We start from the raw sequence: 24,562 nt of genomic DNA, 5'->3' as shown, positions 1-24,562 counted from the left end.
TTTCATCTCTTCATCTTTTTGACAAATATGAAGGTATTCACTCTGCAGTCGGACTACTTCAACAGTGATGTATTTATTCCCTTTTCATTTTATTTTTCATTTTTTTCATTTTTTAAATTTATTTTACAGATGAACTGTGTTCTAAGGTATCTTCTCTGTCACTTTATTTCGGGTTGAGATCTTTCAAAATGAATAAAGGTAAATAAATCGATTCCTTTAAACAAATGAAAGCCATTTTTTTGAAGAGAGTGTTACATTTTTAACATTCACACCAGAGAAATAATGAATGACGTCAGAATTGTTCGCACTGGAGGTTGAAGTGAACTGTTCTGTATGAAAAGCGAGTAGAGTGAATGGATTCATCGTGGACACCAAACATAAGGGAGACAGGAAAAGAATGGTGTCAGAGGAGATACACGTATTGGAGACAACGTGCTTCCAGCCAACCAACATAATATGTATTATATTGGACATAATGACAACATGCAGTTTATCCTTCATCAACACAAGCTTACGTGTGTACCCACGCACGCACGCACCCCCCCAAAAAAACCCACACACACGCACTTTTATTTTTTTTTAATATTTTATTGTCAAATAGTGAAAGAAAACCATAAAAAAGGTGATCATTGATCGACAACTGTAAAACTCAGCAATGAATATGAAAACGCTGCTTTTCAAACACGGAAAACAGAATAAAACTTCTCCAAAATCACGAGGTCAAAGTTCTTGTCACTATTTTATCATCACATTTTGCTGAGTCAAGCGGGTGAGGTTTTAATTTCGCCAAATGTGACGGCCAAAGAAATTTGCCTTGGCGAAACAATATTTACAAACAGAGAGTTGCTTCGTACGTGCAACGATTTGAATCAGAAACACGAGATCATCGTACATATAAACATTGAGTTGGATATTTCCACATTATCTCACTCGCACTCAAAATTGATCTGAACAACGGACATTGGCGGGTAATGAGATTAAAAAACAACCTACACAATCTACAACTATGTACACATTTACAAATGATTAGACAATATAGGTTCACACACACACACACACACACACACACACACACACACACACACATACACACACACACACACACACACATACACACACACACACACACACACACACACACACACGTTGCACACGGCCCGCATAGCCGAATTAGTTGAATAGACATTCAAACACAACAAACAACACGCCCATCACACATACCCCCCCACCCCCACCCCCAACCTCACACTTCAATCTTAAGTCTTCTTGATTACCATACAGGGAAAGAAAACCTTGTCACAAATAGTAAACCATAGTTTGACAATGCTCGATAAGTGTCACAAATAGAAACCATAGTTTGACAATGCCCGATAAGTGTACAAATAGTAAACCATAGTTGGACAATGCTCGATAAGTGTCACAAATAGAAACCATAGTTGGACAATGATCGATAAGTGTCACAAATAGTAAACCATAGTTTGACAATGCTCGATAAGTGTCACAAATAGAAACCATAGTTTGACAATGATCAATAAGTGTCACAAATAGTAAACCATAGTTTGACAATGCTCGATAAGTGTCACAAATAGAAACCATAGTTGGACAATGCTCGATAAGTGTCACAAATAGAAACCATAGTTGGACAATGCTCGATAAGTGTCACAAATAGTAAACCATAGTTGGACAATGCTCGATAAGTGTCACAAATAGTAAACCATAGTTGGACAATGCCCGATAAGTGTCACAAATAGTAAACCATAGTTGGACAATGCCCGATAAGTGTACACCCCGTCTACAACACTGGGAATACTGTTTTCCAAACAAATGTGTTCGAAACTTGTACATGTCGTTGGTAGCGCGCGTTCCACTTCAGATGATATCACGGCTACTGAACATTTTGAATTCCTCAATTACTCTTTTTTTAACTAAATTATGATATCGAAATTCCTGTCGTTGTTTATAATCAGCGTTTAAGGGCTGAAACTACTGCGAATACTAGTGTTTTGCAACAGTGGTCTTTTTATTTAACCGGTGTGACCATTTTCTCTCCGCCATTTAGGCAGCCACACTTCGTTTTGAGGAAACACATGCTGGGCGTTTTTTTTAAAGTGTTACCAGAACCCACCGAATTCTGACACGGATAACAGGATCTTTTCCGTGCGTGCTTGGCTTTTTTTCTTGAATGTACGCAAAAAGGGGATAAGGCACTATCAGATCTGCACATAAGTTGACCTGGGAAATCGGAAAACCCCACCAGGTGAAGCCGGGATTCGATCCCCGAACCATCCACATGGAAGGCAGACGTCTTAGCCACCAGGCCATTGCACCAGCCTAGGTTTTACACAGGGGTCAAGTAGGTGGGGTCACGGGGTCGGCAATTCGGGCGACCCTCCTCCTCAACCCGTCTACCTGCGATGGTTTTTTGCTGACAGACTGGACTTAAGTAGTCGGTATCTGAAGCCAGGTAAAGATGCTGACCCCCCGCTGTACTCCTTTCTCTCGAGTCTTGCTTCTTGCCCTTGGTGCTTCCTGTTAAACTTGGGTGTACTGGGGTCATGTAACCATCTTCACTTTGAGACAAAGCCGACCCTGATATCTGCCCGCACTGATCATCAAGCGAGGGTGCAGAAGCCATGTCGATGTATCCATCTTCTTCCGGAAGTGAGTGCTCCCCAACCGGAAGCCGTGGCGCTATGGGAAGTGACGTCAGTTCCGGTGAAGGAGGGGTAGATTGGAAGAGATGAAGGTCAAGGTCAGCATTGGCCAGTGAGGATTGTGGATTAACAGGGGAGGTAAAGCGAGGAGCTTCATCCACCCCGGGTGGAGATCGTTGGTCCACAGGAATCGGAGGGAGTTTTCTGTTGACGTTCGTTATTGCGTGTTGTGCAAACATGTCTCTGTGGCTCGTCCGGAGTGCAGCGTCATTGTCGTCGTCGTCATAATCATCCGACCAAGCACTGTGCTCATTGGCAAACTGAATTTCCCCGTCTCCCTGTCTGTTTTTGACGCCATTCAGCCACACTCTCATCTTGACGTCATCACCGGGCAAAGAAGGGGGGATGAGGTCATACAATGTTGACGCTTCAGACTGACACGATACATACGTCCTGCTGACGTAGCTCCAATCATGAATATACTCCTTTTTAGAAGGCGAAGGCGTGACGTGTCGAATGCTTCTGGCTTCCGGTGACGTCGTGGCGGTCAGCAGGCTGTTCACGACTTCCAACGGAACAGCATCTGTTTGAGGTGAAAACGAAGTGTCCTTAGTCTATATTATATCGATTGGACACTGCATAACATACACATCGGAGTCAGTTATTCGCTGCGATCGTGGTTTAACTGGTCGACCAAGTGTTTTCTGTTCGCAGAAAATCGGGGCGCAACTCTTCTACGACGTTTTCAAATTCTGACAGTTTTTTTTACTCCGAAAATCGTCTATTGCTCAAAATGTTTGAGTGTGGGTGCGGATGGGTTATATTTGCATTGTAGTTTTTAATTACATTTAGTCAAGTTTTGACTAAATGTTTTAACATAGAGGGGGAATCGAAACGAGGGTCGTGGTGTATGTGTGTGCGTGTGTGCGTGCGTGTGTGCGTGCGTGCGTGCGTGTAGAGCGATTCAGACCAAACTACTAGACCGATCTTTATGAAATTTGACATGAGAGTTCCTGGGTATGATATCCCCGAACGTTTTTTTTCCTTTTTTTGATAAATGTCTTTGATGACGTCATATCCGGCTTTTCGTGAAAGTTGAGGCGGCACTGTCACGCTCTCATTTTTCAACCAAATTGGTTGAAATTTTGGTCAAGTAGTCTTCGACAAAGCCCGGACTTCGGTATTGCATTTCAGCTTGGTGGCTTAAAGGTCAACCACATTGCTCGGTCAAAAAAATTCTGCTGAGAGAACATTACTAAATAGTACCAGATGCAAAATATTGGCAAGCAAAGTCCTTTGGTTTAATAGATATTGATCAATGAAAGTGGGTTTTCATACCTGCAATTAAGGGTAAGGGAAGTAAGAATCTAAAACGCAGCCATGGCTGATCTCCCCTCGCAGTGACGTCAGCAGCTGTATTGGCAATGGCAGACCATGAAGAAAACAGTGAAACAAGCAGCGTTTCTTCACTGGAACTATCGTGCTACAGTAGTGATTTTGAGGTTTTGAATGAACACGATCTTCAACCATACCAGTTTGAACCTGAGCTGTCCGATGCTGAGGTTGAGGAAACACCCGACAGAGACGATTTTAGCGAGTCTCTCGATCGTTTGATGTCCACCAACTGGTAAGAAACTACCACTGATTCAGTGATTGTGAGACTCTTCCTCGTATATATTCCTATTATAGAATCGATTCTGGTAGAGCTTGTTTTGCAGTCAGTAATTTGTAAAGTTTGTGCGATGTCTTCTTTTACCCTTGATGCAATTCATGCATGCCAGAAAGTGATGCGCATTCCTGATTATAATTTTAGTCAAAACATCATCCTACTGAGTAGTCAGTATGCCCACTCAATCATTGCTAGTAGCAGTCCCCAAAACTAAAACTAGCCAAATCAGTACACGTATGGATATACCAATGTTCCAATGGAATAACAAGTTATTATGGTTTTGTCTAGACATAATGGTCACTACCATTGGTTGTGAATTTGTCCATTTCAGTTGTTTTACTGCCTTAGTAGATCAATTTTTTTTGTGTGAGTTTGTAGACTGCAGAGAATTGGAACTAAACTTGTATCAAATTTTGTGTGTGCAGGTGTCAGTGCGCAAACTGTGCAGGCATGGGCTCAATCCGAGAATGCCGCTGTTGTCAAGAAATTCCAGAAATGGAATCACTGACAGTAAGCACAGGGGTGGGCTGCATCACTGACCACCCTGGCTTCAGATCAGTGTGCTTGGACCACTATGTCTTGGAGACATGCTATCACTGGTACAACCAGCAGTATGGGAGGGCTATACAGGATGCTAATGAGTAAGTTATTTTTTTTTTAGAATTGTAATCATGATACTATAAATAGGTTTATGTCATAGATGTGCAAAAACAAATAACAATAAAATAAAAAAATGAAAATTAATTGTCAGATATTCATTTTTATTTCAAGACAATTCATTTATTCGCATGTGCTAATTCTGAGCAAAGCAATATGGGGAATGTTTTCAAGTATCCTGATTGTACACTTTGTGTACTGTGGACTGGGTGGCCGAGTGGTAACGCACTTGCGCTCCGAAGCGAGAGGTTGCGAGTTCGACCCTGGGTCAGGGCGTTAGCAATTTTCTCCCCCCTTTCCTAACCTAGGTGGTGGGTGCTAGTCTTTCGGATGAGACGAAACACCGAGGTCCCTTCGTGTACACTACATTGGGGTGTGCACGTTAAAGATCCCACCATTGACAAAAGGGTCTTGTGTGTGGCGCACGTTATATGTCTTTCGGATGAGATGAAAAACCGAGGTCCCTTTGTGTACACTACATTGGGGTGTGCACGTTAAAGATCCCACGATTGACAAAAGGGTCTTTCCTGGCAAAATTGTATAGGCATAGATAAAAATGTCCACCAAAATACCCGTGTGACTTGGAATAATAGGCCGTGAAAAGTAGGATATGCGCCGAAATGGCTGCGATCTGCTGGCCGATGTGAATGCGTGATGTATTGTGTAAAAAAAATTCCATCTCACACGGCATAAATAAATCCCTGCGCCTTGAATATGTGCGCGATATAAATTGCATAATTTTTTTTTTTTAAATCCCTGCGCTTAGAACTGTACCCACGGAATACGCGCGATATAAGCCTCATTCATATTGATTGATTGATTGATACTGTCATTAATACTGTATGCTTGTTTTTCTTTCCAGGCGGTATCGGTATGTAGCTTACCGCATGCTTGTGCGGTGGGTCTGGAAATGGCTGGGGAGAGACATCAGGGTCACCTTACCAGCTTGTGCGGTTGCAAGAATTAGAGAACAGTTTCCTAGTGCAGATGGGCAGTACGTGGGTTATAGGGACCCAGAGTAATATTACATTATATGACAGCATCAGCCCATTTTTGCATCCTTATGTGTTCCAATTTTATTGATAATACATTGTCATTGTGATTAAATATTATTATTACATTGACGAGAAAATAAATATTATTATTACATTGACGAGAAAACTATTTTGATGTGTGTTTGTAGTTGGTTCAGCTTGTGCCACACATTGATTTGAAAAAGTGTGTTTATTTATTTATATTTAAGATACAGAAGTGCAACAGTAAAATCATGTAGTTTGTAACATGCATAGTGTAGTTGGTATATTTTTGTGTGCAAGGAGCATGGGGGTGGGTGGGGAGTGTTCACAGCTTTTTATGATTTTCAAATGTGTATACGAATTTAACTAATAAAAACAAGTTAATACTGCCATTGTCACATCCACCTTTGTTTTTGTGTCACCATGAGATAGCGAAAGCGGTCAGATATATTTCACATGTGGATTGTGTGGTGGTGTCTCACCTCACTCATACCTCAAAGTCATTGAAACAAGTAGGTTATAAGTTATCACTTGCAGAGTCAGGTCTGCTCTTTTTTAAACTGTTTTGTCAACATAACAACAAATTCTACGGTACACAACTTACTTTTCCAATAAACTCAACAACTTACTCTTTTCTCCAAGTTAAATTTACTTTCCATCCTGTCTCAAGTAAACAATAACCAACACATAAACATTCACAGGCACATTCACCCATCCTCTCAGATAACGAAAAGCACAATCATTTGTCCACAAAGCTATGTGTAGCTAACAGTTAATTTACCACTGAAAGTCAGTTCTTGTAAAGACTTGCTCAAAGTACACACACATTAAGCATTCAAGTATTGATCATAGTATGTCACAAATTTGACATTATTCGAGCACACACACACTTGGCCAAATAATGCACACCTGAATGTATTTATTTAAAACGAAAATACTAAAAAGAATTAGTGATTTACCAACAAAATAAATAAATTAAAAAATATAATAATAATGCGACAAATAGAACACAAACACAGCTCGGTAGCGGGACGGGTCAAGCTGACACTGACCGTACCAGTGGGCACTGCCAGCCGTGTTGTTTACAAACCCAAACACAGGGCGATAGCTGGACGGGTCAAGCTGACACTGACCGATATTTATGTGAAAACACGCACCGCGCTTCATCTGTGTGTTTCGCGTGTGACATCGTCACATCCCCGATGGATGGTTGGGACTGAACCAGGCTTTAGAGTCCTTATTGTTTTAATTCCGAAACTTCTCATCAATGCCTCACGTGGAGGGTAGCAGTCACCTTCGAAATGTTCATGGCAAATCGCAGACGACGAAGTCGGTGTCCCACACTTTGGGCCAAAGTTTACTCTTTTCTCTTGCACGTACCCACCTATCACGGACTGGGTTTTTTTTCGGGAAGCGGTGCAAGGTGTAGCCATCGGCTTGTTTATTTGTGCATCGCCCAACCGCACAATATAGGCCATTGGAAGTTTTTCTTCGTTTTGGTTCAGAACTAACACTATCCGAGATAAGCGCCGCCATTGTTGACTACATACGCTGACGTCACGAGGCAAATGATCACGTGGGCGCGGTTTTCACCTGCAAAAGGTTATCCGAAGTAGATTTTATTCAATATAAAAAACAAGAAGCATTTTTCGGAAAAAAGATTTTCGGCATGCGACTTCACTTAGTATGTAGATATTTTGTGCAAAGTTTCATTTTTCAATGTGGATGACCTTTAAAAATTAATTAATGACTTTGGTCATTAAAAATCTGAAAATTGTAAAAAAAAATATTTTTTTCTAAAACGATCCAAATTTACATTCATCTTATTCTCCATAATTTGCTGATTCTAAAAACATATAAATATGTTATATTCGGATTAAAAACAAGCTCTGAAAATTAAATATATAAAAATTATTAATCAAAATTAAATTTTTCAAATCAATTTAAAAACACTTTCATCTTATTCCGTGTCGGTTCCTGATTCCAAAAACATATAGATATGATATGTTTGGATTAAAAACACGCTCAGAAATTTAAAACAAAGAGAGGTACAGAAAAGCGTGCTATCCTTCTCAGCGCAAGTACTACCCCGCTCTTCCTGTCAATTTCACTGCCTTTGCCGTGCGCGGTGGACTGACGATGCTACGAGTATACGGTCTTGCTGCGTTGCATTGCGTTCAGTTTCATTCTGTGAGTTCGACAGCTACTTGACTAAATGTTGTATTTTCGCCTTACGCGACTTGTTAAGCTTTGGTTCGGTTCAACGTGGAACACAGCAGAAAAGTGTACGTATACAGATGTGTTTAGAACCTAATTTTGTGCTAAAAGCCTAACAACGATGAGTAGAGTCTCAATACACTGAATAGTTCTGTCTAAGATGCAGTGTTAACATTGATAATGTTACGGGAGTGTACCATATTAAATATGGAACACAGCATGGCATCTAAAAAGCAGTGCCTGGGCATATACATTTCTTTTGCAGCTACGTGAAGCCTGAAAGCTTAAGAATTTAGAATTTTTCTTCTTGATGGCAAACAGAAAAAAGTTCTCACCGACGGGTACAGCTGGCTTGGATCGTGTGCGTTTAGCTGTCAGACAGACACAGTGCAGATTGTCAGTGAAAGAGATACACACATACACGCACACACACGCACACGCACACATACACACACTAGCAAACGAAGGTATACGCGGACGAAAAAGAAAAAGGAAAAGATGGAAGACAAACAGACAGACAGAAAAAGGACGAAGGCACCACACACACAAAACCAACGGAAAAAAAGCTCCGGTACAATAACCCCAAAACACACACAAACACAAACAAACCAAAAATCGAAGCCGAGAAAAACACACGAAGAGCCCAGCCCAAATCCCGGAGTGTCTCTTTCACCTTAATATCATTCACTCAAACTGAACCTCAGAAGTTCGATTATCGTTTGGGTTAAGCAAGATTTTATGGAATGACTTCGCTATCATTTCACACGATGGGGATGTCGCCAGTTTTCAACATGCAAACAGAGACGATCGTTTCTTACTATTGGGGCTGTATACAGGACCTGAATCCCCCCCCACCCCCCCCCCCCCCACAAAAAAAAACAACAACAAAAAACAACAACCTTGGCCCACCTCCAGCCTTCCTGCCCCCTGACCACCCACATTTACATTGACTCCTCGGCATACTTTGACTACGCTCTTTCTCCAACATTTTCTGTATCTGTTCAGATTCTCTCCGTCATTCGTTTTCTCATAATTATTTGCTACATCGCTTTTCTGATTCTTTTCTCTTTGGTTTCCATTCGTTTCGAGAGATTTGTGCAGCATTTTGCTATAGTCAGTCCAGGGAGCTCGGTAGCTTTGTTGGTAGAGCACTGGACTTGTGATCCGCGGGTCACGGGTTCCAATCCAGCTGGGACAGTATCCATGTCCCAACCCCGTGTCACCACCATGGCAAGTAACAGATCTTGGGCATTCTGCCAGAAGTGCAGAAGGTTGATTACGCCTAAACATACACACACCTGGGAAACTTGAATCGACTCTGTTGCTGCTAGCTTTCCATTTGGAGGAAGCGACCCGAATTTCCCAGCGATAGGACCATAAAGTAATGAAAATGTAAAATGAAATGAACACAACAAATAAAGGAAGTATATACTCACCCATAACGAAAGCGACGATAGAAGCGACGATGATGACCGAGCAGGCAGCAACAATAATAATGATTACCATTTGCTCAGAAATGTCCGGGTTTCCAGGAACTTCTGGGTGACCTGGAAAACGGATAAAAGAAATATGAACAAAAGAAAGAAGAAGCAGAAGAAAACTAGGAGGAGGAGCCAATGTTGTACGCTCAAGCACGTTGTGGGTAACCCCCGATAGTGACCTACCTGTGACTGTTGTTGCTGTTGTTGTTGTTGTTGTTGTTGTTGTTGTTGTTGTTGTTGTTGTTGTTGTTGTATAGACACTACGTAATACAAACTCAATCTGTTTTCTGAATAAGGTATGCCTTTTCAATCATATAATCGGTTTTACAATCAACAGTCTCATCAGAAAGATCTGCCCTCAAACGCATCTGCCTACTTCTTTTTTATGACGGGTAGTGTAGATTAGAGCAGTGAAAATGTAATATTATATTAATATCCTTATTCTGATCCATTTGTGTAAAGGTAGTGAATTTCAGGAAGAGAGACTTACCCCCACGATTGAATGCGTAGCCGCACTGGAAGGGATCTGGTTTCCCAAGCGTTTGATAGCTAAACACCGTACATGTGAAGTCATAGCGAGGCTGCAGATTGCTGAAGATTAGCATCAGCACAGCGAGTGTTTCATTTATAGAAGATCCGTTCGATGAAAAATTATAGTTTCGATGGTACTTTTCCTGAAAAAAGAAGCTTTTCTCTCAATATGTCAACTTCAAGAAGCGTTAGTTCACTTTCATCAAATAACGAATACGGACTTTCTGCTGGCGTTCTAAAATCTAGCATGAAAGAACGAATAAAGTTAAGTTATCAAAACGTTTCATTTTTGATAAAATCCACAGGAACTCATGCGGACGTCCGGATATTTTCATGGGATAGAGCCATACCCACTCTGCACAGAACAGAAAGCAGCTAAGCTACTGAGTTTTGGTATGTTTCTAAGTGGAATACAGCTCTTATCCCCCGAAAATGTGTTCAGGGGATGTCATTTTTCAAAATTTAAACGTTCCAATAATTAACGTTTCTGTATTTCAACACAATTTTAATCCCAGTAGTACACGCAGCAGGCTGTTGATTTTTAACATTGGACTAATTCCTTTGATGAGCCATATCACCCCGTGTAAAAGCGTGAGTACATCTGTGGTTCAGAATATGATCGCATAAACAAATGAATACCCACCAGCTCAGGTTCTGGTTGACCAACAGTGAAGGCGGCGAGGAAATCCTGCTCTTTGTGGTGAGTATGCTGGTTGATTCTGATTCTGTGAAGCAGACCGTGAGTCCCAGGTACCTGGCACCGGCACGTCAGCTCTAGCTGATCTGATGTCGTGCTGACTGTGCCCGTGAAAGCTGTGCAGATAGAAAGATGAGTTAACTCCAAATGTGTGACATTTTTTTCTCTTCATGATATTAACAATATATGGCTTTAAGGATGTCTAACTCAAGCATAATGCTTATTTTAAGCAACCCTAGTATGTACGTAACAGTGGTTAGCATGATGGTGGACTAAATAGATTCACTGCTCCATCCAAATCTGAATTTCGTTCCGCTGCCAGACTTGTCGAATTTACAGACGCTCCAGGGGGGGATGTCGGGTCGCTGCGGTGGGCTACCCTCAGAAGATGACACTGCACTTCTGCTGAGTCACTTCGACGGTGTTCAGTAGTGGGTCTGTTCCGAGCTAACAGATGCAGCCCACTACCTACAATGCCCCCCACTAATGACATTGAGAGTTAAGTCGCGGAGTCAGACTGAGTGAGCGTCCCCTCCAGACAGCAGACCGCCGTCGACCACCCAGAACGTCACACGTTGAAGACTGACAGCAGAAGTACTATTCAGGGAAGGAAGGAACAGGAACACTGAGACCAAGGTCACCATGAGAGCTCCGGGCATGAAGGGTCACAAGAGCAAGGACATTTTATAATTTTGGATGATTAATGAGATGAGGATGATTATAATGATGATGCTTTGGATTTCCAATTTGGTTTGAGACTACGTGACAGGGCAGCACTCGACGCTTACTGTCATAATATATCCTGGCGTCAACCAGGCCCAAACTGCCGTACCTGCGGTGTTGGTCAGGTAAACAGAACCTGACCACCCTCAAAGTCGCATTCGTTAAGTGAATGACACTCAGCTGTGTGATCCCAGCCTTCCCATAGGAACCATAGCACTTCCACTCTGGGTAGGAGCCAGCCCTAGCCCGAAAAACCCACATGACCCTGATGGGATTCGAACCCACGACCTACCTCCCGGCCCGCCCGATGCTCTAACCACTGCGCTATGGGGGCCGGTGAGAGGACAGAAATAAGCATAAGAGAAAACGAAGAAGACTTGGAGCAACCATATTTGTGGAGAGTTGATCTCATTACAATGATAATAAGTGCACAAAAGACACACATACAAAGTTAATTCGTTTTGTAATCGGGGAAAATGATACTAAATTGCACAAAAATTGAGGCATAGTTAATAATTCAAAACAACGACAAAATACATGAGCGAAAATATGAAGAACAATTCATCAGGCAGCATATGTCACAGTGTCAAATATATATAATGGGTAGAATGTAAAGGCTCCTTTACGGAACATCCCCGTCTGTCTAATACACTCTTGTACAGTTACAAATATGGTCTAGTTGACATTTCTGGAATATTGTGGGATGCCTTTCAATAATTTTTCAATCAACAGAAAATCATCTATCAAGTTATTAATTAACAAAAATCGTATAACTTTATACAAAGGGCAATACAACAAATAATGTTCAGGAGTCTCTCTGGGGTAACCGCACTCGCATAGGGGGCATTCCTTCAGGTGCCGCTTGCATAAATCAAAATTCAAATCACTCATACCAATACGCAATGTGCAATGATGGACTTGTTCAAATCTATCTCCAAAATAATAATGACATGGTACTTTAGAATCGACATTGAACAAATAATTGTTGAACTCACTCAAAGGGGTGGCCATTTTAATCTTATCTGGTAAGTCGTTCCACATAACAGTCGTTTTTGGAATAAATGCGGTGCGAAATAATTCTGTTCTATGGGGAGGCACGTATCTTTCTAATGGTCTTCGTCTGTGATACGGTTTAATGTCAAGTACAAGAGGGGGGAATAGATGTGTTACATATGTATATATGTTTTAACTATGTCCATATATGTTAACTTTGTCCAAATGTGTTAACTATGTCTATATGTTTTGCCTGTGTCCCAATGGATTAACTATGTCAATACCTGTTTTAACTATGTCCATATCTCTTAACTATGTCCATACCTGTTTTAACTATGTCCATATGCGTTGACTATGTCCATACCGGTTTAACTATGTTCATATGTATTAACTTGGTCCACACCTGTTTTAACTATGTACCAATGTGTTAACTATGTCAATCTGTTTTGACAATGTCCATATATAGTAACTATGTCTATATGTGTTAACTATGTCACTATGTGTTAATCATGTCCGTATGTGTTAACTATGTCCATATGTGAACTATGTGTATATGTGTTAACTATGTCCATATGCGTTAACTATGGCAACGAACATTGTGTAGATAGATAGATGTAATTAACTATGCCCATGCACATTGTGTAGAGAAAAAAATGTGTTAACTATGCCCATGATCATTGTGTAGAGAGCATGATGTGTTACCTATGCCGATGAAATTTGATTGTATAGAGATAAAGATGTCGTGTTAACTCTGCCTGTAAAAACTACATGTACAGAGAGAGAGAGAGTAATAGAGAGATTAATTGATTGATTAATATTTGAGAGAGAGAGAGAGAGAGAGAGAGAGAGAGAGAGAGAGAGAGAGAGAGAGAGAGAGAGACAGAGAGACAGAGAGAAAGAGCGAGAGCGAGAGAGAGAGAGAGAGAGAGAGAGAGAGAGAGAGAGAGAGAGAGAGAGAGAGAGAGAGAGAGAGAGAGAGAGAGAGAGAGAGAGAGAGAGAGAGGGAAAGGGAGAGGGAGAGTGAAAAAGACAGACAGACAAAAAGTCAGACAGACAGACAGGCAGACAGAGACAATGACACTTACTACAAAACTTCGGCGGACACTTCTGTTGACCGGTAACAGCCGTAGCTACGGTTACCAGAATAAATACAAGCATCATGTCATCTGATACCCGTATACCGTCTTCGGAGAATCCTTATTTGGTCTGTTGTCGTCGATGCTCATCACTCGGGTAAATAATTGTTCCAAACGAATTGTTAAAAACGCCGATGTAAAAATAGCCAACATGCCATCAGTTTCGACTTTCCAAACTTTTAAGCACAATGCGCAGGTATTGTCTTAAGTTAGAACAGTCTTTTCTGAATAGAACTGGGAACCTGTGGTTGTGAACGAGGTTTTCCCCTATTTATGCGCTTCTTCTTTTCTTTTAATTTCCTGATATTTTGCAGGTCCCGACTGGGTGTTTTCTACCAACTCGATATTGTCACACAGAACTCTTTGTTACTTCAGCGTCTACGCAGGCTGTGAAAATGAGTTACGTAGTCAAGTGTTTCAACACACACAAAAGCATCATTGTAGATTGTTTGAATAATTTAATTGGAAACAATGATAATGAGTAAGTGGATACCACCGGACGTAGCATTGACTATGCTGTGGGGAGTGTATTGTATCTGGTCAAAGTCTCCAACAGAAAGAAAGGAACCAGGAAATAAGTCCAAGTTGTTGATTTTATTGTTCAGTTCAACCCCGAAAAAGTACATAAAAAACCCTGCTGTAGTAATCTACCCTGGCATGTGCACCGTAGACACTGGCACACACACACCCACACACACCCACGCACAGTCACAGACAGACACAGATACAGACAGACACAGACACAGACGGAAACACAACCGCCCCGCACCCCCCCCTCCAACACACAAATTACATTAAAAAAAAAACCACCCTGCTATAGTCATCTACCTTTGCAAGTGCAATGTGGTCACTGGCACACACACACACACACACACACACACACACGGACACACACACAGACACAGACAGACAACCACCCGCCCCCACACACACACCCGAAAACACACACACACACACACACACACACACACACACACACACACACACACACACACACACACAGACAGATACGCACGCACGCACGCACGCACGCTCGCACGCAAGCACGCAAGCATGCATGCACGCACGCACACACTCACTCACACGCACACACACAACACACAGACATACGCACGCACGCACACACAAACACACACACACACATACATACCTACACACACACACACACACATGCACACACACACACAGACACACGCACACACACACACACACACAGACACACACACACACGCACACACACACACACACACACACAAACACACACACACACCTTCTTTCCAGTGTAGTTAGACCATTCTATCAATGACCATACGTCCGTGTTGACGACAATATCATTCCACTTTGACTCACACTGAACAACAGTGTACAGCCCGGATACGTTCAGTGCACAGTGGCAGTTTGTTGTCCTCAATTAAATGTGTAGCCGACACCCATGTTCATCTGGGTAATGATTCCAACAAACAAAAATCCCTCTTTTCACAGGAAGAAAACAGATTGTTGATTTATATGTATTGGCGCATGTGTATATTTATAGAGAATACTTCATGGCTGATCAATTTTAGTATGTGACCAAGTGGAGGGATGGTCTTATCCCGTGTAAAAGCCTAACCAGACTGAGACGATCTGTTTTTGCGAGGCGGAATGTGCCTTTAATACTTTGGGTGTGGCTAGGTCTCCAATGCATGAAGACAAAGGTGCTACTCTCATTGAACAGAAATCTGTTTTTCTTCTTCTTCTTCTTTTGCGTTCATGGGCTGAAACTCCCAAGTCCACTCGTGCTTTTTAAAACATTTATGTTTTTTTTGCCGAGTTGATTTTTACGTGTGAGACCACTTTTAGGCAGCTAAACGCCGATTTCATGCTTGGTAATTTCATATATCTATAACCCACCGAACTCTTGACATGGATTACAGGATCTTTTCCGTGTGTACTTGGTCTTGTGCTTGCGTGTATTCAAGAAGGGGGTTAAGGCACTAGCAGTTATGCACAAAAGTTGACCTTGGTGATCGGAAAAATCTTCTGCCTTAACCCACCAGACCGGAATTTGGACACTCAATGTCTTTCCGCATAAGAGGTCGGCGTCTCATCCAATAGGTCATTGGCATTGCGTCCGTCTAAAGAGAAGTACATTTTCATTGATATCATTAGGACTTGATGCCAAAGGGTGCACGCAACGGTGCTTGCGTCATTTAAACCAATAAAAAATGATGAAATAACTTTGCTTCTTTCTTTGTGCAGGGAGTGTGTGGGATTATGATTGAATATAATATTATAGTGTTGATAATTTATAAACACAGAGCCGTTTTAAAGATTTTCACAAAAAATCGCTGACTCGAACTAAAATCGACCTTCTAAATGTGGACATGTTGGATACTGCCTTTGTTTACATAAATGATGCATCTCAAGATCGCCCTCAATGCAATACAATTCTGTCAACTGGTTGAGAAACACACCGTTCTGCACAACTATGCTATTGCAATTGCTTTTGCTTTCACATTTTACAATTTATTCAAAGGTAAGGGTCAGGGTGACGGACGCAAAACGTATCGTAATGGAAACAACAACAACAACAACAACAACAACAACAACAACAACAACAACAACAACAACAACAATTCTACAAACAACAACAACAACAACAACAACAACAACAATTAAAAAACACAACAACAATATAGTAACAACAAGAACAACAACAACAACAACAACAACAATGACAATTGTAATTATATTTTTTTATATGAAACGATCCACATTTACGTTTATCTTATTTTTCATTATTTTCTGATTCTAAAAACATATATGTTATATTCGGATTAAAAACAAGCTCTGAAAATTAAAAATATAAAAATTATGATCAAAATTAAATTTCCGAAATCGATTTAAAAACAATTTCATCTTATTCCTTGTCGGTTTCTGATTCCCAAAACATATAGATATGATATGTTTGGATTAAAAACACGCTCAGAAAGTTAAAACGAAGAGAGGTACAGAAAAGCGTGCTATGCAGCACAGCGAAACCACTACCGCGCTAAACAGGCTCATCAGTTTCACTGCGTTTTGCACGAACGGCGGACTACGGTCATTGTGAAAAAATGCAGTGCGTTCAGTTTCATTCTCTGAGTTCCACAGCTTGACTAAATGTAGTAATTTCGCCTTACGCGACTTGTTTTTCTGTAACTTGGTTGATGTTGATTGTCAAATGTCCTTGCCCAAATAAAGACAATGATCATAATAATTGTTTTTACACTGACCATAACTGTTCTATAATGCTTGTCCCCTCAATAGCTGCAGGCACTTTATAATGTATTTAGAAAAAAATAAATCATGAAACGTCCACAATCATTACCATGTGTACTCTAATAAGACCATGCAAACTGTGCATCATAACACGCACGTGCACACACACACACACACAGACACACACACACACACACACACACACACACACACACACACTCTCTCTCTCTCTTTCTCTCTCTCTCTTTGTCTCCCCCTCTCTCTCTCTTTCTTTCTCTCTCTCTCCCTCTCTCTCTCTCACCCTCCCTCTTTCTCTTTTGCTCTCTCTCTCTCTCTCTGTCTCTCTCTTTCTCTCTTTCTCTCTCTCTCTCTTTCTCTCTCTCTCTAATTCTTTAATCGCTTGGGCATTTGTCTGAGCAGGCATGCATCTGGATGAACAGGTGATGTAGATTTGTTGTTGTGATTGTTGTGATAGGTTCAGCACTAGGTACACCAAAGAAAATGGAGCCTCTTAGGATGTAACAATAAAAATAAATAAATAAAAATAGTTTTTAAGTTTCCATTTGATTTTCTGTCAAAACCCGGAAACCATTGCGCTATCGTGATATGGGAAGGTCACAGATAGACACACATACTTGTAGAAAGAAAGCCAAACAAGCGGCATGAAGGGATGGCGTGGTTTATTCCACCATGATTCTTACCCAGAACCCCATATCAACGTAATAGGTCATAGATCTTACACGGACATAGGCAATGATTTGCATTGGAAGTTTTATTCTTGAGCGGCTGACCTTGACTTTGACTTCTGCTCCGCGAACCTTGACTTTCATTCTTGCGCGGCTGACTTTCATGTTGACTTTCACGGCGAATTTCATGGTCATTTTCACGGCCACTTTCATGGTCACTTTCGTGGCCATTTTCACGGCCACTTTCATGGTCATTTTCACGGCCACTTTCATGGTCATTTTCACGGCCACTTTCATAGCCACTTTCATGGCCACTTTTCAATTTCTTGGCCACTTTCTACTTTCATGGCCACTTTCCACGTTCATGGCCACTTTCTACTTTCATGGCCACTTTCTAATTTCTACTTTCATGGCCACTTTTTACTTTCATAGCCACTTTCATGGTCACTTTCCACTGACACTGCGGGGTAAGGGCCGGGGGTAGTTTTTAGATGGGAGAGGGACTGTGAACAGAACCCAAAACCAGGGGCTCGCTAGGATTGCACACATATCATCATTGCCACTGTCACCATTAATCTCATCACCGCTATTCCTGCTAGTGCTGTGTGTGAGGGCATGATTTGAATGGCGGGGAGGGAGGGGGGTCAGGGTAGGAGAGGGGACAGGGGCCAAAGTTGGGATTGGGGAGAGCTTGTGATTGGAAAGCATGGTTTGTTTGGGATAACACGCCACAGTATTGACAATGCCAAAATGACATCTGCTACCGCTACCCTCGCTAGTGGTCTTGGTGGGAGGAGGATGTTGATAGGGAAGCAAGGGGATGGCAGAGTTGGTGTGGGGGGAGGGGGCAGTTTGAGGATGGGGGAGGGGTTTTGGGAGGGCCTTTTGGGATAACACACCACTGCACTTGCCACTGCCCATTGTATATCTGCTACGCCTACTCTTCTCTTGCTGTCCGTTTGTGTGAAGGGATGCTTATAAGAGAGAAAGAGAGAGAGAGAGAGAAATAAAATAAAATCCAAAATCAAAGAGACTGCCAACGTTCCAAAATTCAGAATAAAAAAACAAGAAAGGTAGGTTGTTGGAACGTTTGTTATTGACAAAACAATTATTTCGACCCGACAGATATTTCATTCGCTGGGCTTCCTGACGAGTGGGCGTAAACTGATTATATCAAGATACGTTTTGTGTGAATATTTGTTTGTCCTGTATCGCCCACATGCACTGTCGGTGTTTACCCTGAAGTACATGTTGCCATGCAGTAATGCCTGAGTGAGTCTTCATCAAGCAAGTGTGTTTGTTCCTTTTGTTTGCTCTATATCACCAGTCCTGCTGAAACCACGATTCTTTGTTATATGTGTAGCCAAGTGGCATTCCCAGCCTCTCTGTGTTTACTTATCTCCTGCCCGACCCAGTTGGTTACCGGAGCGTATTCCATAGTTACCGAGCCTTTTATTCGTTGCTTTCATTAAGTGGTTGCAAAAATAAGATGAATTCATGTGTAAACACGATTTGTCGCCTTTCTTAAACTGATTGATTAAAAACACCTGTATACATGTCTATGTAAGTGACACATTGGCATTCAAACGATAAATGTACACTTGCTCAATTCAGACAACAATTTCATGTTATCTTTTACACACGCACACAAACAAAACACGAAATAAAACTCAAAAACTGAATATTGAAAAAAAATGAGAAAAAAATCAAGGGGTAAAACCTGGGGTTGTCGAAGCCTCTGTCTTACGTTTGAAGTCACTTGTTCAGCACATTCCAATTCATTCTAAGTCAATCTCGTCAGTTTAAGTACTGCTGACAAGTTTCGACATTTATTCAACATCCAAAATGTGCTGTTTGAGCACTATACAATTACACATAGCCGTTGATATTCAATCTGAAAGCGTCTTCGACATGCAGCATCGGGTCAAAGCTAAGTCACCGTGTAGGTATCTAAGCGAGTAACTCTCAAACAAAACAATCGATCATCAATTTAAGCAACTCTAACTTAGCTTTTTTTGACAAGAAAAAACTAAAAATTAAAATGTAGGCTTTCTGTTTTGTTCATTCGTTTTTGTCCAAATCCAGTAATAAAGCGGGAAAGTGAACTAGCTTCGCCTGTGAATAGTGTTATGCGGAAGGTCTCGGCGAGAAAAAACAAACAGGCACCAGCAGGTTTGTGTTGAACAAGTTAGTGATTGTAACGATCACGTCATGGTCAAGGGATAAAACAGTAACACACCTCGTCCTGGATAGCTCGGGTGGATTTTCAGGAATTATGATTTGCCAGAGGCTCTGGAATACCTGAAAATCGAACCTCGGGAAAATATGAAGCTATTATTATTATTATTATTATTATGGGGAGCTTATCCCCTGGCAAAGATATCCAGGACTACTTTCGCTCCACCTTCACACGAGCAGATTTCCAGTGTTCTGTTCTGTTTTTGTTATATTTAGTCAAGTTTTGACTAAATATTTTAACATCGAGGGGGAATCGAAACGAGGGTCGTGGTGTATGTGTGTCTGTGCGTGTATGTGTGTGTGTGTGTGTGTGTGTGTGTGTGTGTAGAGCGATTCAGACTAAACTACTATACCGATCTTTATGAAATTTGACATGAGAGTTCCTGGGTATGAAATCCCCGAACGTTTTTTTCATTTTTTTGATAAATGTCTTTGATGACGTCATATCCGGCTTTTCGTGAAAGTTGAGGCGGCACTGTCACGCCCTCATTTTTCAACCAAATTGGTTGAAATTTTGGTCAAGTAATCTTCGACGAAGCCCGGACTTCGGTATTGCATTTCAGCTTGGTGGCTTAAAATTAATTAATGACTTTGGTCATTAAAAATCTGAAAATTGTAAAAAAAAATAAAAATTTATAAAACGATCCAAATTTACGTTTATCTTATTCTCCATCATTTGCTGATTCCAAAAACATATAAATATGTTATATTCGGATTAAAAACAAGCTCTGAAAATTAAATATATAAAAATTATTATCAAAATTAAATTGTCCAAATCAATTTAAAAACACTTTCATCTTATTTCTTGTCGGTTCCTGATTCCAAAACCACATGATATGATATGTATGGATTAAAAACACGCTCAGAAAGTTAAAACAAAGAGAGGTACAGAAACGGGTGCTATCCTTCTTAGCGCAACTACTACCCCGCTCTTCTTGTCAATTTCACTGCCTTTGCCATGAGCGGTGGACTGACGATGCTACGAGTATACGGTCTTGCTGAAAAATGGCATTGCGTTCAGTTTCATTCTGTGAGTTCGACAGCTACTTGACTAAATATTGTATTTTCGCCTTACGCGACTTGTTTGTTTTGGCTTGAAATCTAACATTGAACCCAAGAATCGTCAAAAACCTAATCAGTTGAAATTGATGTTCTTTTCTTTTTCTTGTTTAATTGTGTGATGCCTTTGCACTGTTTAAGGTATATAATTGTGCATGTCCATAACATTGCTTAATTGAAACAACGATGGGTGACCATCTTTTCCAGTTGATTAAATTACCCACACAAAACCTTTGATGCAGTTGATGATTTGATTGGATGTATTCTGCATTTGTTTCGGGGAGTAAAATAATGTTTGTATGTTTTATTGTTTTTTGGTATGTTATGGTGCGTGTGTTTTCGTCGGTGATGAGTGTAATCGGCAGGGCAGCAGATTGTGTGTAAACACATTTGGACGACATAATTGTAAATTAAAACATAAGTCTACAGGAGATTATTCCACACCAAAAACACACACACGCGTCTATAATACTGCTTAATTGGAGAAACATGGATGGGTGACTATCTTTGCCAGTCGATTAAATCACCCACACAAAATCGTCGATGCGGTTGATGATTTGATGAGATGCATTCTGCGATTTTTAAGGGGAGTGAAAATCTGTTTGTATATTTGATTGTATGGGGGCATTTTATGGTGGTTTTTTTCTTCGTGGTTGATGCTTCCCACATATATATGCACGAGCAGTTTATTAATTTTCTGTTCTTTTGTTTGCTCGTTTGTTTGATGCTGTTGCGCTTTATAAGCGATATAACTGTGCACGTCCGCAATATTTCTTACTGGGAGAAACATGGATTGGTGAGCATCTTTGCCAGTCGAATAAATCACCCACACAAAACCTTCGATGCGGTTGATGATTTGATTGGATATTATGCTGTTCGTATATTTGATTGTTTGGGGACATGTTATGTTTTTTTTTCTTTGTTGGTGATACGTGTACTTGGCAGAGCTGCACATGTTGTGAGAATTTGTCTAAAATATAAATTCATTTGGACAACATAACTGTGGAATTAAACCATACGCCTACGGAATATTTTTTTCACAAAAACACCCACACATACACAAAACAATACAATCTTGGGAGGGGGGCATTACCATGTTTACTCAAAGTTTCCAGACAGTTCTACTAAATGACATAATTAATTTTTAACGTTTACATAAAACTTAAGGCGGGTCTCCCGTGGCCACAATGTTCAGGCGGGTCTCCCGTGGCCACAATGTTCAGGCGGGTCTCCCGTGGCCACAATGTTCAGGCGGGTCTCCCGTGGCCACAATGTTCAGGCGGGTCTCCCGTGGCCACAATGTTCAGGCGGGTCTCCCGTGGCCACAATGTTCAAGCAATTTTGTTGTTTTCTTTCTTAATCTTTATTCTTGGAGGATATCAATTTAGTGTTTAAAAAAATAACGTGTCAAATGATCTCCCTGGGACCTACACTTTTTTCTCCACAATGTGGTGTTACTGAGGATTATTTTTAAGGGTGTCTCAATGAAAAACAAACAACACAATTATTGAAAACAGTCTTAGATATTTGTTCAATGAAAAAAGACACCCCCTGCGGGTTAGGGGGAAGAATTTACCCGATGCTCCCCAGCATGTCGTAAGAGGCGACTAACGGATTCTGTTTCTCTTTTTACCCTTGTTAAGTGTTTCTTGTATAGAATATAGTCAATGTTTGTAAAGATTTTAGTCAAGCAGTATGTAAGAAATGTTAAGTCCTTTGTACTGGAAACTTGCATTCTCCCAGTAAGGTAATATATTGTACTACGTTGCAAGCCCCTGGAGCAATGTTTTGATTAGTGCTTTTGTGAACAAGAAACAATTAACAAGTGGCTCTATCCCATCTCCCCCCCTTTCCCCGTCGCGATATAACCTTCGTGGTTGAAAACGACGTTAAACACCAAATAAATAAATAAATAAATAAACAATGAAAAAAGGTGATTTAGTCTGATAAGGGATACATAAAAATAGATGTGATTGTGGTACTGTCAACAATGACGATGATAGACTTGCAATCAAACGTTGAACCCACGAATCGTCAAAAACCTAATCAGTTTAATTTGATGTTCTTTTTTCTTTTGCTCGTTTAAGTGTCTGATGCCATTGCGGTTTTTAAGGGATATAATTGTGCACGTCCATAATATAGCGTAACGGGAATAACATGGATGGGTGACCATCTTTACCAGTCGGTTAAATCACTCACACAAAACCTTCGATGCGGTTGATGATTTGATGAGGTGCATTATGCATTTGTTTCGGGGAGTAAAATTGTATATTTAATAATAATAATAATAATAACTGGACATTTTTAAGTGCCTAACCTATGGCTCTAGGCCCTTTACAAAAGAACATATATATATACAGAATAGAACAATTAAAAGTACAACCTACATAAAACAAATTAATCATACAGACAGAAATCACCACATGTACTGTTCACACAATAATCATATATGCAATACACACTATATATACATACAAACATACACAGATAACACTCTCAACAATCATAACAACTTTATGGGAGAGGAGTATGTGCAGAAATGGAATGAAGAAGATATTTGATTGTTTGGGGCATTTTATGATGTGTGTGTTTTTTCGTCGGTGATGAGTGTAATCGGCAGGGCAGCAGATTGTGTGTAAACACATTTGGACAACATACTTGTAAATTAAAACATAAGTCTACAGGGGATCTTTTCCACAAAAAACACCCACTCACGTCGATAATAATTATAGCTTAATTGGAGAAATATGGATGGGGGACCATCTTTGCCAGTCCATGAAATTACCCACACAAAATCGTCGATGCAATTGATTATTTGATTGGATGTATTATGAATTATTTAGGGGAGTAAAAACTTGTTTGTATATTTCATTGTTTTGTGGCATACATGTTATGGTGTGAGTTTTCTTCGTCATTGATGCGTGTACTCGGCAGAACTTCATATTTTGTGTGCATTTGTCTAAAATATAAAAACATTTGGACGGCATAATCACGCCCGATAAATAGTTTCAGACATCCAAACAAACCATCAACTGCATCGACGGCTTCGTGTGTGTGATTTAATTAACTGGCATGTTTCTCCAATCATTGCAACAAAAAGAGGATTATATGAGATACAACCAATGGCCTGACAGGAGAGTGAATGTGGTGGTGGGGGAGGGGGAGGAGTGTTTTAGCTGTATCAACTGTTGAGTCAGCATTTAGCTCAACCAATGGCGTGACAGGAGAGTGAATGTGGTGGTGGGGGAGGGGGAGGAGTGTTATAGCTGTATCAACTGTTGAGTGAGCATTTAGCTCAACCAATGGCCTGACAGAAGAGTGAATGTGGTGGTGGGGGATGGGAGGAGTGTTTTAGCTGTATCAACTGTTGAGTGAGCATTTAGCTCAACCAATGGCCTGACAGAAGAGTGAATGTGGTGGTGGGGGAGGGGGAGGAGTGTTTTAGCTGTAGCAACAGCTGAGCTTAACCAATGGCCTGACAAGAGATGATACACCCTGAGCTGGCGATGCACGTGATTCGCGGATGGAAAAAAAACCACCGTGCAGGGAGATGTAGCTGTATAAA

General features: G+C 40.8%; 2 protein-coding genes across 3 annotated transcripts; one reads left to right on the top strand and one right to left on the bottom strand.

Moving 5' to 3' along the window:
* Positions 1-1,475: 1,475 nt before the first annotated feature.
* LOC138970555 (uncharacterized) lies at positions 1,476-9,761 on the bottom strand. 2 transcript variants are annotated; one of them, XM_070343021.1, is made up of 3 exons: positions 9,650-9,755; positions 8,549-8,584; positions 1,476-3,237 (listed from the first exon to the last, which is right to left on the bottom strand). In XM_070343021.1, the coding sequence occupies exons 1-3, from the start codon at positions 9,717-9,719 to the stop codon at positions 2,339-2,341; spliced, it is 1,005 nt and encodes a 334-aa protein (XP_070199122.1). In that variant the 5' UTR covers positions 9,720-9,755; the 3' UTR covers positions 1,476-2,338. The 2 variants fall into 2 exon arrangements, 1 of the variants encoding a protein (XP_070199122.1); XR_011456992.1 differs by lacking the exon at positions 1,476-3,237 and adding an exon at positions 6,514-7,589 and having other exon boundaries at positions 9,650-9,761.
* Positions 3,584-6,470, top strand: LOC138970556 (P2X purinoceptor 7-like). The gene is made up of 3 exons (XM_070343022.1): positions 3,584-4,281; positions 4,749-4,964; positions 5,843-6,470. The coding sequence occupies exons 1-3, from the start codon at positions 4,079-4,081 to the stop codon at positions 6,000-6,002; spliced, it is 579 nt and encodes a 192-aa protein (XP_070199123.1). The 5' UTR covers positions 3,584-4,078; the 3' UTR covers positions 6,003-6,470.
* Positions 9,762-24,562: the final 14,801 nt, after the last annotated feature.

Source organism: Littorina saxatilis, linkage group LG7 (genome assembly GCF_037325665.1).
Source record: "Littorina saxatilis isolate snail1 linkage group LG7, US_GU_Lsax_2.0, whole genome shotgun sequence".
Classification (NCBI taxonomy): domain Eukaryota; kingdom Metazoa; phylum Mollusca; class Gastropoda; order Littorinimorpha; family Littorinidae; genus Littorina; species Littorina saxatilis.
Note: the sequence above shows the minus strand (reverse complement) of the source record. Positions and strands in the feature narration are given on the sequence as shown.

Coding starts and splice junctions, on each gene's coding strand:
- LOC138970556 (XM_070343022.1), top strand. CDS start 4,079: ATGGCAGACCATGAAGAAAACAGTGAAACAAGCAGCGTTTCTTCACTG. Junction 4,282..4,748: donor CGTTTGATGTCCACCAACTG/GTAAGAAACTAC, acceptor TTGTGTGTGCAG/GTGTCAGTGCGCAAACTGTG. Junction 4,965..5,842: donor GCTATACAGGATGCTAATGA/GTAAGTTATTTT, acceptor TTTTCTTTCCAG/GCGGTATCGGTATGTAGCTT.
- LOC138970555 (XM_070343021.1), bottom strand. CDS start 9,719: ATGGTAATCATTATTATTGTTGCTGCCTGCTCGGTCATCATCGTCGCT. Junction 8,585..9,649: donor TATCGTCGCTTTCGTTATGG/GTGAGTATATAC, acceptor TCTGTCTGACAG/CTAAACGCACACGATCCAAG. Junction 3,238..8,548: donor CAAGCCAGCTGTACCCGTCG/GTGAGAACTTTT, acceptor CACCTCAAACAG/ATGCTGTTCCGTTGGAAGTC.